Source organism: Thamnophis elegans, chromosome 7 (assembly GCF_009769535.1).
Source record: "Thamnophis elegans isolate rThaEle1 chromosome 7, rThaEle1.pri, whole genome shotgun sequence".
Classification (NCBI taxonomy): Eukaryota; Metazoa; Chordata; class Lepidosauria; order Squamata; family Colubridae; genus Thamnophis; species Thamnophis elegans.
The window spans coordinates 7,442,931-7,458,897 of record NC_045547.1 but is presented as its reverse complement, the minus strand read 5'-3'; the positions used below and the strand labels follow the sequence as shown (position 1 = coordinate 7,458,897).

The 15,967-nt window shown below is 41.1% G+C and overlaps 1 protein-coding gene across 1 annotated transcript in view; it reads right to left on the bottom strand.

The window, feature by feature from the left end:
- Positions 1-15,967, bottom strand: part of CELF2 (CUGBP Elav-like family member 2) — a 329,921-nt gene that overhangs the window by 18,396 nt on the left and 295,558 nt on the right. Inside the window, exon 11 of the mRNA XM_032221591.1 lies at positions 1,674-1,805. Coding sequence (XP_032077482.1) covers positions 1,674-1,805 — 132 coding nt within the window. The remainder of the gene's footprint in view (positions 1-1,673; positions 1,806-15,967) is intronic.

Below are 15,967 nucleotides of genomic sequence, written 5' to 3'. Positions count from 1 at the left end.
AGGGCCAGTTCGGAGAATCTCCAAATCCCACCACTGGCTGGCCCTGCCCACCCCACCCCCTCCCAGGAGTCTCCATGCAACCTGTTTTGGCTGCAAGGTAAGCACAGGGCCTTCACGGAGGCTCGGGGAGGGGGAAAACAGGCTTCCCAGAAGTTCCGGAAGGCCAGTTTGAGGCCTCTGGAGGACTTCTGGCGCCCGGGTGTGTGGGGGAAACAGTTTTTGCCCTCCGAGAGGCTTGAGGAAAACCTCCGGAGTTTGGGGAAGGCAAAAAATCCCCCCCCCCCCATGGTGCAGGAGGCAGACTAGGCCAAGGCCACCATTAAAAATGTGCTAAAACATTAAAAATGTCAAAAAAAAAAAAACCCACGCTGTGGCAACCGGGAAAACAGTTCGGGTGTATGGCGAGCCTGCCGTCCCTACCGGTTTGGCGACCCAATCACAATTTCCACTATCGTTTCGCCCGAACTGATGCGAAAGAGTAGCAACCCACCTCTGCTTTGGTTGGTTCAGAAAGTACACCAATGTTTTGGAAAAAGTAAGTTGTGGGAGACATGAGAGCAAAATTTGGGGATGAGGTAGGGATCCCTATTTTGCCCTCTTTGGAGGTTTTGAATTTCAGTGTCCGAAATCTTCAACCCATATACCAATGGCCATTTTTCAGGCGCTGGTTGGGCAAAAGCTGATCTGTAGACACAATACATGCTTATACACATGCCCACACACACAAACACACAACACAGAGCTATAGAAACGGAATCATATACTGTGTATGCCGGGCTAGATTATTAGAGCATGGCATATATCACGATTATCTAACCTACTCTAGTAAAAAACATTGCAGAATGTATATATCTTTCAAAGGTGAGACGTTTTTCTCCTACCTGTCTTTATAGCCAAGAACTAAAGTGATTTATTTGAAAATGCATTATGTGTGGTTTGTAGAATTCTATAAATCAAACTGCTGGCAGAGGGCATTTTTCATACCTCCTGTATCTAGAGAGTATTCATACTGATGTTGTGCTATTACTCTTAGCAGTACAGTGGGACCGCGGGTCCCGAACGGCTCAGTCCGCGAACAATTTGGGTGCCAACCGAAAAATCTGCTAAACGTTTCATTCAAGGACATGAACACATCCTTGGGTGCTGAATAAACACAGCCACGGTGATTTCCCCTTCCGCGCCATTTTTTGTGTGTGCACGCATGCAGAGTCAGTCTTGCTTCTGGTCATGACCAAATTGGGTGCCAAAGTCCTGGAACGGATTACGGTCAGCACCCAAGGTCCCACTGTAGCTTCTATGGGCAATAACAGTAGCAACACATCTCCTTAGTTGCCCCTTCAACTAAAACCTATCTCTCTTGAACAATTAAAACAAAACCAAAATCTCCTTTAGAACTGATCCCTTCTAGCTATCTGAATGCAAGCTTTATGTGTGTGTCCTAGAACGGAGGATAAAATATCATCAAGCACTATAAACATCATAATTCTTTAACAAGACAAAACCTATTTAGATTTTGGGCCCGAAGCTGTTTGGAATAGAATTTCCGAGTTTTATCACCCATTTTGCACATGTGCTTATTTCCCTAGTAGCATTCACTCTACTAAAACGATTAGTGTCCCTAAGGTGATTACAGGGAAATTGCTGGAGTGTCCACCACAGCAATAAATACTCACTGTTTACGGTACCTGCTAGTGCATTAATATTATTCAATCCAACTGTTGCTCCAGCTAGTCCTTGTAGAGTCCCCAGAGAAGTCAAAGAATTCATTGCTGCCCCAGCTGTGGAATTTGCTGTTGATGCAGCCACTAGAATAAAAGAAGGAAAAATAAAATAATTTACTCCTAGAATATACCATAAACCAGGGGTGTCCAACATTGGCAACTTTTAAGACTTGTGGACTTCAACTCCTAGAATTCCTCAGCCAGCATGTCAGCATGGTTGGCTGGGGAATTCTGGGAATTGAAGTCCACAAGTCTTGACGTTCACAAGGTTGGATATTCCTGTCATAATGTCAGAATGTGCACAGAATGTGTACTATTTTGAGACAACCCAGGAGCAAAATACAGTACACAGAGGTTTTATCTTTCAAACAATTGTTTATATACAAGACATATATATACATACATGTGTTAGGCTAATACCAAGCAAGCAAGCAAACTTCAACTCTGCATGTGGAACCACAATGGAGTTAGAACACGAGGAGAGAGATACATGAGGAGAGAGAGAGAGAGAGAGACACCCTCACGTGGCCTCCCTTATATATACAGTTTCTTAAAGTGGCAGTAACCTTGCTGACTCATCCTCATATCATTATCTCGGTTTACAGCCTTACAGCAGTTGGTCAGCTATTAAATCGTCATTACCCTGACACATAAACATTATGGAAAGCTAGTGAGTCCTTTGGCATAAATTCATGACATGTCATAATAGTTAGATGAGAAAAAACTTTGAAGTATGGTTCCTCTCATTGGTTTATCCATACAGTGTAATGTCCGTTGCTTAAAGTACATATTCTGCTCAAAAGTTTAATAAGGGATAGAAAACCAGAGGCCTACCTTCTGGTTTAATTCATGTGCTGATCTCAAATTTAGTGCCACTTGTTTGCTTACAGTTTTGTCTGATTTGTAGCCTTTCTTGTTTATTCAACAAACTGTGGTTGGAAATTCTGGTTGGGAATTATTTCAATCTCTCCAGCTGCATGCATATATAAAAATGGTATGTTATGAATAAAGCATAAACCATTGTAGGATATATGTTTCGGAGGAGATTGTTTTGATATGGAAATGGCAAACGCGACATGCATCAGTTCTCAGATTATCAAGGCTTATGAAAACCTATATGATACCGAAGGAAAAATTACCAATTGCCTTCCAGAGTTTCCCCCTACAGAAAATGAAATGGATACTATAACTTGGTGTTTCTGAATTGAATAAACTCACATAAGACCTTAATAAAGAGCTGGTAGTGGTCCCTAGTTTTTGGGAAAATTAGATGAACTGACAGTGTTATACTGTTAGGCGGCTATTCTTGATGTTCCATTGCTGTTTAGCCTAATTGTTAGAAAAGAAGAAACATCTAACATTCAGGAATCCAGGAGCTTTGCTTTCAGGAATTATAACTTGACAGCACTTTGTCTTGGTAAAAGCAAATTGATTGTTTCTCTCTTTTGTGGTGGGAATATTATCCTTGTGTTATCAGTCTGAACATCAATAGTCAAGAAGAATAGCATTCAGAAAGCTAGTTAGTATTGAAGGGATGAGTGAATAATGCCTGTTAGGGATGCAATCTTAGTCTTGGGTTGGCAATATATATATATAAGCCATGATTGAAATAATGTATCTGTCACTTTAAATGCTCAAGTGAGATGTGATTGGATGCTGTTGCTTCAATCAGCCATAAGAGGGAGTAGGAACTACTACTGTTTGTTCCTGGTTGTTCCTGTATGTTCTCTGTGCTTGTTATTGGAGTTGAATACTGTATATTGGATGGTGGCTACTCTGTATGTTAGTTCCTGTCTGCATGGTGAATCGTGAGTTGAGCATCTGTAAACCAACGTGTTGTATCATAGACTGTGTATATAATTCAATACTACTTATCGCTTGTTTTGGAGAATGTTTATCCTACTTTATTTTTGTTAACGCAAGTAAAGTTATACTTGTTTTAACTTCGGCGGTTGTGATTGATAGTGTGACTATTCAGCGGCACATTCCTTGCTACCTTCTGCTACTCAACTCTAGTCTCCAAAAGGAGATATACTTAACAATGCCTATTTGTGAACATTAAAGAATACAGCTGCAAGCTAAAAACTAGATAGAACCCCTCCCCTCCTTCCCTCCAGTCTTAGTCTTTGGTACACAGAGATTCGGAGTTAGATCTCCAAGTCCATGACCAGACTTCAAAGCTCTTCAAATCCTTGTTGGCCCACCAGTGATTAAAAATAACAAGATCCTGCTTTTGAAAAGTAATTTACTGCCCTTGCGGCTCACTACAGATTCAAGCGGGTGGGGGAGGGAACTCTGGAGAGATGTAAATAGGATTAAGCCCCTTCCCTGAAGCCACAACCTTATTCCAGTCCTACACAAATAAGTATCTACTAGATTGGGAATCATTTTCCAGGCTGGTTGTGTCAGCTTGGAAAGAATAAGGATAAGAAAAGATGCCTTTTTTGTGACTGCTAGACATCTGTGTCAGGTTCCCAATCATTGAAATAAAAACGGAGAAGGAAAAGAGGTATAAAAAAGCCATCTAATTACTTCAGCTGTACCTGATGGAATGGCTAACAAAATGAGAATCATCTACTGCAACAGAATAACAGTTGGAAGGGATCTTTAGAGGTCTTCTAGTCCAACCCCCTGCTCAAGCAGGAAACCCTACACCTGTCAGCCTCTGCTCGTGGTTTTCTTTCCTAATTATTCATGGAGGAGTGCTGACAATACCATTTCAGACAAATGGTTATCCAACTTCGCCTTAAAGACTTCCAGTGTTGGAGCATTCACAACTTCTGGAGTCAAGTTGTTCCACTGATTCATTGTTCTAACTGCCAGGAAATTCCTCCTCAGTTCTAGGCTGCTTCTCTCCTTGATTAGTTTCCACCCATCGCTTCTTGTCCTGCCTTCGGGTGCTTTTGAGAATAGCCTGGCTCCCTTCTTTGTGGCAGCCCCTGAGATAGTGGAAAACTGCTATAATTTGATTACTTGGCTTTTCACCATCTGATAAAAATTAATTCTGCCTGTCAATTTGCACATTTAAGGCGGAAGGTGTTTTCTTCACCTACATTTAGCTGGGTCATTTGACATAATGTAAAGAAAATGTTACTCACCTATCAGGGAGACCCCATCCAACTCTAGGCTAACATACTGTAAATAACTAATGGTTCTGTTCGTGATTGAGACTTTTTAAGCACTAAGCTAATTAGTATTTGATGGATTAGATCTCCAGGCCCACCTAACTGCATGGAGTTCTATTCCTGGAACCCACCAATTGAATGAACCATGAGGCCAGACTGCTGACTGCAAAGAGCCACTTAATATTAAAGCTCCTTCAGGTGAGCAGTTTTATTAAGCATTAAATTAATTCTGACTGCTCAGGACTCGCAGCCTGCTCCTGGTCACTGCCTCTTGTAAATGACTGAGGAGGACATGGTAGCAGGCCCACCCTTTTGTGCTGCCAAGCTGAAAGCAGGACTTGATAACTCCATGATTAAAAACCAAAACTGGTCATATACTGTAGCTGTGAAGTGAATTTCATGTGTAACCGGTTGCCAGCAACTGTCTTTCGGTGCTAAATGTCCATACAGGCGCAAAAAAAAGGGAAAGAAAATCATATTGATGTGAAATTGGCATGAGATGGACTTCTGATATGGTTGATCTGAAGAGTCTACAGATACCCTTAAACAAGCCCTTCCCTCCATCCTTCGATATGTGGTATTAAGAAAGCACGAATGGTTATTATATATTTTCCAGTTACTTGGTAAAACAGCATATTTGGAAAACCACCATTCTTACACTAGAGACGATAGTTTTCTTGCCTATCTCATCCACATTCCCCCAGTTCTTGCTCTCTAAACCTAGATATTTAATTTCCCTGGACAATATCACTGTTAATGGAAGATAATAAACATAGCTCAGGGATGAAGTGTGGAGTCCTTGGTACTCTCTGAGCTTAGTTTCAGTAAGTTCACTATCACTACTTAGTTTCACTATCACTTGTATCTTACGATTTATGAAAACTGTATTTTTATCATGATCATGATTTATCACTTATAGCTTTTATGTACAGAGAGCTTAAGCACCGAAGACAAATTCCTTGTGTGTCTCATCGCACTTGGTCAATAAAGAATTCTGTTCTATTCTATTCTATTCTATTCTATTCTATTCTATTCTATTCTATCTATTCATTTGCTTGCAGGCATTTGCATCAAGCACTGAAGATGTTACCCAACTCTGGTAATGAAACCTCTGGAAACAAACAAAGCTCAGAGAGCATCAAGGACTCTACAATATCACTACTATCTCATAGGTGGACAAATTGTTGGATGTTTGGCATTGATGTGCATTGTAACAAGAAGAATATAAATATGGGAAAGACATACAATAAACACATCGTAAGGCCTCTGATTTTGCTGTGTACTTTTATTTTCATAGTTAATTGAACCAAAAGAGATATGGCCCAGGAATGGATCAAAGATATCACCTTGCAAGATTAATTCAAAAAAAAGAAAAGAAAGAGAGAACCAGGTCATCCTCTGAAGAGGAGAATATGTAAACACAACAACGGATAGAGTGGATGGAGGGAGGAGAGTAGAAGGAAAGATAGGAAGGAGAGGAGAAAGGAGAGGAATAGGAGAAAGGGAAAAAGGCAGAAGGGAAGAATGGGAGGGAATGTAAGAGTAGGAAAGAGGGGAGGAATGGGAAGAGAGGGGAAGGGTAAAGGGGAGGAAGGGGAAGGAGAGAAGGGAAAGGAGAGGAGGAAGGAAGGAAGGAGAGAAGAAAGAGAGAAAGGGGGGTAGGAAGGAGGAGGGAAGGAGGGGGGAAGGAAGGAGGGAAGGAAGGAGGAGGAGAGAGAAGGAGGGAAGGAAGGAGGGAATGTAGGAGAGAGGAAGGGGGGAAGGAAGGAGAAAGGAAGGGGAGGAAGGAGAGAAGGCACAAAAAAAAAAAAAAACGAAAAAAGGAAAAAAGGAGAAAGAAGAAAAGGAAAGGAAGAAAGAAGGCAAAAAAAAGGAAAAGGAGGGAGGAAGGAAGGAAGGAGGGAAGGAGAGAGGAGGGAAGGGGAAGGAGGGAGGGAAGGAAGGAGGGAAGGAAGGGGAGTAGGAGAGAGAACGAGGGAAGGAAAGAGGGAGGGAGGGAAGAAGAAGTAGGACCGTTGTAAGATAAGATGGATCTATGGGATGTTAAGAAAGCAATCTTCAAGTATATTGTCAACTGTAGGGGAAAATTGTTATAAATACATATTATTAATAACAGTTATGAGATCATATAATTGTGAATTATATGTGAAATTGATAAAATAAAATTAAAAAAAATATTGAAGGGCTGCTAAAAAAAAAGATTAATTCCAGATTTAAAAAAATCGTACTTTGCAAGCAATAATGTCAGCAGGCTTAGGGTAAAACTGGGCATTGGATGAGCTGGTGCCATTAATGGCTAAGAGGTGTCCATTTTGATCTGTACTGATTTTTATTGTTACCAAAAAAATGCTTCATATGGCACATGTAAAGCAGTTAACCTATGCTAGTGAAAACCTTGTCATAGGAAGATTGCAATTGTTTTTTTAAAAAAAGACTCACTATGCAAAGAAATGGAGAAAAGGAGAAAAGAAGAAAACGGGAAAAAGAAAGTCATTCAGCCATTTTTAAAAAATGCACCTTCACTCTTCCCTCACACTAATAGACAGCTGGTTTTTCAATGAACGCATTATCGATCCAAGATTTTAAATCCTGGTGACATGCTCTCTTAACAATATCAAAGAGTAATCTTTTTTTGCTGCACTGTGTCCAGTTAATCCGTAGTCTTTCATATGATAAATTTCCAAATCCCTGGCATATAACTCAGAAGTACCTTCCACAGCTTTAAATGGCGTTGATTTTCTGTAATGCTATATATGGATAAATTTATGGAAACTAACTCAAAACGGAGTAAGAATGGGTCACATCCATATCATACTAGCGGATGTCCCCTTATTCATTTCACAGATTTTGGTCTCTTCCTCTCACAATACCATATACCAAACTGACCTTGGAGCAGAAGAATCACTGGAGAACAGGGGCCTTAACTAAAAACCTCCTATATTGGTCCTGTAAGATACCATGTTAAGTATATCAAAAGCTGCTGAGATATCAAGGTGACACAGCACTCTCCCCCAATCCCTGGCCTGATGGAGATCATTACTAATACAGCTTGGTCAGTGGTGGGATTTAGCTAGTTTGCACCTATTTGGGAGAACCGGTTGTTAACTTTCTAAGCAGTTCAGCAAACCGGTTGTTTCCACTTTACAGAGCTAATCCTGTAAGGAAGGCAGGGAGGAAACATTCTGGTGTTGTTGCCCTGCTTACAGAAACTTGTCTTTCCAATTAACCCTTATTACATTGTAACAGCTAAGGTGAAGTGCCCATCGACATGATGTTGAGTTGGCCATGCCCACCCAGTCACATGACCACCGAGCCCTGCCTACTCAGCTGGTCATTAGGGCAGAGAACTGATTGTTAAATTATTTGAATCCCACTATTGAGCTTGGTATTATAGTCAGACTGAAACCACTCTAAAAACGATCCAGAGAAATCACTTCCTCCAGGGTCTTTGAAGTAGTAAGCCTACTATCTTCTCAATAACCTTCCCTGAAAAGGAAAGAGTGGAGTCGGACAAAATTATTCAGAACCTTCACATCCAGTGATGGCCTCTTGAGAGAGAAAGAAATCCACGATTTCCTTCCAAGCATCTCCTCGCACAAAAAGACATCCATCTCTGCTGGATCAGTGACATATTGCCTCCCGGGATGACTTAACCAACCATGAAGGACATGGAACTAAGAGAAAAGTGGCAGGGTTCAAAGCCCCAAGGACCCAGTCATCGGGCTGATGGACTTGAACTCCTTTCAAATGACTAGGCATGACTACTGCTCAGACAACTGCACAAGATCCACAAAGGCAGCAATCCAACGCCAGACAAATTCAAGCAATTATCTGAGAGATGCCTGCAGAGGCTCTCTGGTCCTTCTTCCCCAAATCACTCAACATACTCAAGACCACTAGCTGCAAACTGCCACTGCAATAAGAGTGGAGAAGGAAGTCTATTTGCTGCTTTTAATCATCTCTCTCTCTCTCTCTCTCTCTCTCTCTCTCTCTATCTATCTATCTATCTATCTATCTATCTATCTATCTATCTATCTATCTATATATCTATCTAAAAGGCTGTATGTAGTATGTATGTATGTATGTATGTATGTATGTATGTATGTATGAATGAATGTATGAATGTATGAAGTAAGTAAGTTCCGGCATAACTCTGGAACGCCTCAAGCAATTTCAACCAAACTTGGTACACAGATGACTTACCCTCTGGAAACAAATACTATGTGTGTGGGGGTAAGACTCCCCTGGGGCGTGTGTCGATGTGTGTGTGTCTCTGTTTGTGTGTTCCAGCATAACTCTGGAACGCCTGGGCCGTTAAGGACAGTGAGTGCGGCATCCTAGAGCAACAATTGTTTGTGATGTCATGGGGGGGAAGGGAGAGACTGGCCGTTAAGGAGAGCGAGTGCGGCGTCCTAGAGTGGCAATTGTTTGTGATGTCAGTTCCTTCGCAGCTTCCTCTAGAAAGCCAGCTGTGATGTGGATACCCTCCAGTGGACCAATGGGGAAGTGCGATGGATTTGGGGCAAAGTGCCAGGATTGTAGACAGGGTGGGAAAGAGGGGTACATGGGAGGGGGAAGGGAGAGGGCAGGGATGATGGGCATTGAAGAAAAATCCCTCTCACTGGCTCCCTGTCAGACACCGCTTCGACATCTATAAATACCTGGGCACTGCCGGGTTATCAGGTAGTCCTTAATAGTTATACCTGTGTCCAATCAGATTTGTTCTTCATACATGAGGGAAGGCCAAGTAAAATATAGATGGGAAAATTTAAACTTGTAGGGGAATTACCTGTTATGCAAGGGAAGGAGAATGCAGCAGATATTTTTGATATATTTTTCAGCATTCAACCAGGGTGGACTTTTTATATTTAATAGTGTGAATGATATATTGTCATTTTCTATTTTTTTTTGTACCCATTTTTTTTTTACTTTTATTATTAGCATTTGATTTCTATCAGTTTGTTTCTTCTTTATTTTGTATTTTAACTTTGGAAATACAATAAAATTTGTAGAGGGAAGACCAAGCAAATTGGGATCAAGATTGTTGCATACATACATTTAAAGGCAAAGTAACTATTTCCATGAGTGTACTAAATATGGGACAACTTGCAGGGAAGGAGTTTTAAATTAGATGCTTTAGATCAGAGGTGTCAAACTCGATCATTGAGGGCCACATCAGGGTTGTGTTTGACCACAGGGGGCCGGGATGGGTGTGGCCAGGGTGGGTGTGGCCAGTTTGACGGCACTGTGTCGCTGGCAGAGTGCTCTGCCAGTGAAAACTGGGCAGGTTCTGTTTTTTGTCTGCAATGGCCTCCTGTAACCCTGCACACAGCTTTGTGAGCTCTATTTTCCCTGGCAGAGGCACCATGGGCCAGTCCTTTCTGTTTCCATGGCAACCCCGCAGGCCAGATCTAAGTACCCCGGGCTGGATCCGGCCCCTGGGCCTTGAGTTTGACACCCTTGCTTTAGATGGTCCATAAAAGTTAAACAGAAAATAGGAAAAAGGGAAATGTTTTTGTTTTTTTAATGCAGGATATTTTCTTGGAGTTTGACAAAAAGTAGGGGATAATTGTCTTGTGCTTACGTAACATTCAGAAGATAGCGTGGATTTTTAAATGTTTTTCTGCCTCTTCACATGAGCTGAACGAGATGATTTTTTCCCCACAATTGTCCCATGATCCATTTATAATAAGCGTCAATATTTCTTTGGGAAGCAAAACATATTCTAAATATTTAAAAGGAAAAGATGGAGCTTTTGTCAATGCCCAACCTCCAAGAAGAACCATCTATGTTGGCTGATTTAGAAAACTCTCACACAGGTGCAGCTATTTTGGGATTCTTTCTGGAAGCACATTACAGATAGCACAGTGGGTGCTTGGACCATAGAAAATGTCACCCCCACAGGCATCAACTGCCTCTCGGAGAGATGCATATTGTTCTGAAATGAACAAATAAAGAAAGCTTTCAAGAGATGCTGCTAGGCTTAGAGAAAGATCTTGCAATGCTTCTCTGGAAAGGCATCCTAAATGTTCTATAAAAATGGCTCAAGTTTCAAACAATTCTGCTTTAAGCGATGAATGCTTTTACTTAACAAAGGCAAATCCTCTGTGGTATGGTTAGTATCATGAATGACCCATAACTCATTTAATTGCTTCCCAAGAGCGAAGAACAGAAACGCTACCCAGGCAAACAGTGTCTTTTTTTTAAGCAGCCAGAACTGGTCAAGAATGCTACATCTTTTGCATTTGTATGGCAGATCAAGTGAATTAGCAATAAAAGAAGCAGCCCAACGGCTTCTTTATTAATGTGGAACAAAAGCTTAAAAATAGCTGCCAAGCAGATCAGGTATTTAAAAGAGAGCGAATGGAGAGAGAGAGATCCGTGAATTCAAATCCTATATTGATCATCAGCCAGGCTTAGAAAATGAACATGGTCCTTCTGCGGGGTTGACGAGCAGTTTCAAAATCTGACAAAAATCAATCAATCAACCTCTTTCTAGTAGATACAGGGAAGCCTGACAGTTGACGAATGGATGCTAATGAAGCTGGGCTTGACACATTTAGAAGAAGCCGGTAATTCCAAAGATGATGTAAAACATTTTCAGAGCAGAGAGAAAAAAATCAACAGTGCTTCTTATTCCTCCACTGCAGTTCTCACATGGTGGCTATAAGTCTAAGATGAATTCAGTCAGGAAGGCCATCCTAGATTCCTCGTGGGCCAATCTGGAGGTGGTTGGTTTTTTTTTAAGGGAGGAGAAAATGAGCCTTCAGACCTTAAAGTACCAACTGCAAGGCTTAATGGTATCCATGTTGTCCCTTAAACCAGTGTTTCTCAACCTTGGGAACTTGAAGATGTCAGACTTCAACTCCCAGAATTCCCCAGCCAGCATCGCTGGCTGGGGAATTCTGGGAGTTGAAGTCCGGACATCTTCAAGTTCCCAAGGTTGAGAAACACTGCCTTAAACCACCCCAATGTTAAAGGGGGTATTCATAAGCACACCAGTGTGCCTTCCGTCCCTTTCCTACTCTCCCTCTTTATTTGTACTCATTTCCTTTGTTTATACTTATACCTGTTATCTTGTACACATTTGACAAACTAAATAAAATGTAAAATAAATAAAATGTTCACAAATATGCATAAAATGGGCACATCCCCCTGCTGGCTGGGGAATTCTGGGAGTTGAAGTCCACAGGACTTAAAGTTGCCAAGATTGAGAAACACTGCCTTAGCAACTTAACAAAGGAAGGAAAATCAGCAATGCTACATGTTTTCCTCTAGTTCAGGGGTGTCAAACTCCATAACCTGACAATTGTGCGATAGACATGCGCGCCGACAAAACCGCGATGTCAAAATCGCGCCCACAAAAGCGCGCCGACAAATGCGCGCCCACAAAAGCATGATGACAAGCACAATTAGGATTAGGGTTACAACGTACGTATACGTGTCCCACTATGTAGTTTGTTGATGCGATTTTGTGGCGCGCATTTGTCGGTGCGCTTTTGTGGGCGCGATTTTGACGTCGCGGTTTTGTCGGCGCACATATGTCTATCGCGCATTTGTCGGCGAACCGTCAAACTCAAGGACCAGGGGCTTGATCTGGCCCATGGGATGCTTAGATCTGGCCCACAGAGCTTCCCTGGAAACAGGACTGGCCTGCGGTGCCTCTGCCAGTGAAAACGGAAAATCCTCCCAACTCTGTTTTCACTGACAGAGGGTGCCGGAGGCCATTGCAGCCGAAAATGGAGCTCATGAGTGCCACGGGTGGCACTACCAACTCAGTTTTGGCTGGCAAGGGTTGGAGGAGGCTGTCATAGCAAAAGCTAAGCTCAGGAGCCTGTTTTGGCTGGCAGAGTGCTCAGGACACTACAGGTGCCCCTGACACAAGTGATGTCGAGGGCCACAAACCCCTGGCCATGCCACCCCCAAGGTCAAACACAACTCTGATGTGGCCCTCAATGAAATCGAGTTTGACACCCTGCTCTAGATGATATATCTACGACCACCCTGAGAATGTGGAGGGAAAATCTGCAAAGAAAGATTCTTGTTTTCACCCTGGTTTAATTTTTTTTCTGCAAAACTATAACTTTAAACAGTACTCAAGAGCCAATGGTGTCAACTACCAGATTTGGCGCCTTGAAAAAAAAGTTTCATTGGTTGTTGAACACGGTTGCCTCTTACTGGTAGACCATCAATCCTGTACTGTCTTGGCAGAGTTAACCGTAAGTATAAATGGTATAAATCTGCATTTTACTTGCATAGCTTCATTAATCACACTTCATTTAACATCATTAAATTAGATAGTCAGGAAGTGCTTTTTCCTCAAGTGCATTGCCATTTTTGTAATAAGATGGTTTGTAGATAAAAGACTACAGGGAAATTGTAAATAAAAGAAGATGGGAAGTTGATTTTTCGAGAATTACTACTTAAAAAAAAAAAAAAAAAAAAAAGGAAGATCCTTCCCCAATATTCTTGCCACTGCAAAAATGTACAGGCAATGTTTTTTTTTTAAAAATAAACAATAAAAAGGGCACTTATTTCTCCCATCTTAAAAAGCAAATTAATGCTGCACTATAGCCTAGATTTAAAGGAAATGCTTTGAAATGGAACACGTGGCTTTTATAGAGCTAAATAGAGCTCTCCCATGGAACCAAGAACAGCCAGGAAAGCTTTTATCAGGTTACAAAGTATTTAATGGACCAGAAAATTTAGCACTAGATAGAAAGTTGAAATCAAAAGAACATCCTAACAAGGGTTGTTTTCAGTTTAGATGTAGAGTTTGTAAGGAGGAACAAGACTATTAAATCAATGTTTTTGCTTGATAGCGGCATTCAGGGAGGGCTGTATCTAGGGGAAAAAACGGTTCAGATCAACCTTAGCAATTTTAAAATGTGTGGACTTCAACTCCCAGAATTCCTAGCCGGCTGCAATATCCTTGCATTCTACTGCCTTGTTCCCTGAAGGATAAAATCTGACTTCTAATGTGTGTTCTTTACCCACAGAAGCTGGCCAAAGTTAGATTTGGCTTTATAGCCAAATAAAATGGCTAATATCCTTGTAAAATGGCTACCTCATTTATTTTACTGTTCAAGTCTCTTTTACATCTCTATGTACGATTACCCAGAATAGGACAGAAACATAGAACACAGAATCAGAGGGCTGGAGGGACCTTGGAGGTCTTCTAATCCAACCCGTGTTGAAGGCATGAGACCTTATATATCCCGGTCAAATGTTTAGTTTTGAAAACCGTCCAGTGATGGGGCACTCACAACTCTGGGAGGCAAGATGTCCCACTGATTAATCACTCACTGTCAGAAAGTGTCTCCTTACTTCTGGGTTTGATCTCTCTTTAACAAGCTTCCACTCATTACTTCTTGTCCTGCCTCAGGTGTTTTGGAGAATACTGTCAATCTCTCTTTTCTGTGGCAGCCCTTCAAGTACTGCAAAAGTTAAAATAAAACAACGGACTCAGCAAAGCAAATAAATATCCCTTCCTCAAGGAATCTGCAGAAGAGATCTTGGGCTGCATATTGCTATTTTCCTGGGAGAAGGATAAGTAAATGCAGACTTTTTTATGCAGGCTTTTATGTGGTTTCTCATGGGCATAAGAATTAATGCTGTATTCTTCTTCTGAGTCCACTATTTTAAAAGCAGCAGTTCCCAGACATCCTAGGCTCAATTTCTCCAAAATATCAAAGATGTCAAATATCTTGTCTCTGATGACCTAAAAGAAATTATTAAACCACACTGATACTTTATCTATCTATCTATCTATCTATCTATCTATCTATCTATCTATCTATCTATCTATCTATCTATCTATCTATCTATCTATCATCTATCTCTATCATCCATATCTCTATCTATCTATCTATCTATCTATATCTATCTATATCTATCTATCTATCTCTATCTACCTACCTACCTACCTATTATCTATCTATCTATCTCTATCTATATCTATCTATCTATCATCTATCTATTTATCATCTCTATCCATCCATCCATCCATCTATATATATATCATCATCTATCTATCTATCTATCTATCTATCTATCTATCTATCTATTATCCTTCCATTATCTATCTAACTGTCTATCTATCTATCTATCTATCTATCTATCTATCTATCTATCTATCTATCTATCATCTATCTATCCATCCATCCATCCATCCATCCATCCATCCATCCATCCATCTATATACTATATCTATCTATCTATCTATCTATCTATCTATCTATCTATCTATCATCTATCTATCTATCTATCTATCTATCTATCTATCTATCTATCTATCTATCTCATCTATACATGGCTGTGTGTGTGTGTGTGTGTGTGTATGTTCCAGCGTAACTCTGGAATGCCTTGAGCAATTTCAACCAAACTTGGTACAGAGATAACTTACTCTCTGGAAAAAAATACTATGGGGTAAGACACCCCTAACACCCTCAGGGTGTGTGTTCTGTTATGATACAGCCTGCTGTGCCTTAAAGTGGCTTCTTCTGTACTGCCGTATACTGGCTTCTATTGTAGAGCGCAGTGGAGTTGCTGTGGTAACGGCTTCAGGGGGCTCCCTCTGGTAAGGGGGAAAATCTAACATTAGAAATTATGTTTGGTCCAGACATTTCCCCCCTATAAATAAATACCCAGGGCAACCTCAGGTTATCAGCATTAGTTGCACATAAAGGGGCACATTCTCACGAATGTACAATTATTGCACCATAATTAAACAAAGCCACCAAACTGCTGGACCTACTGAGGAAACTCAGATGAATTTAAGATGGCAGCTGGATTAGCGCCACGGTTTTGTCGGCACGCTTTTGTCATGCACGCATTTTTCGGGTCACACTCCTGCTTGAGCAGGGGGTTGAAGACCTCCAAGGTCTCTTCCCACCCTGAGCACAAATACCTTCTCACGTAGGGTAGGCTAAAGCTTATAGCTGAGCTGCATGGAAAACGATGGTTTTCTTAGTAGCTCAGTGACCCTTCTTACCCTGCAAACGTATCTGACGTCTTAGATATACAGTAAATGTATGTATAAAAGTAGTTGTTGTCAACACTCTTATAGCAGCATTTCCCCAGTGGTAGAGCAACTTCGCTCTCTAATTTTAAAGTTGATTT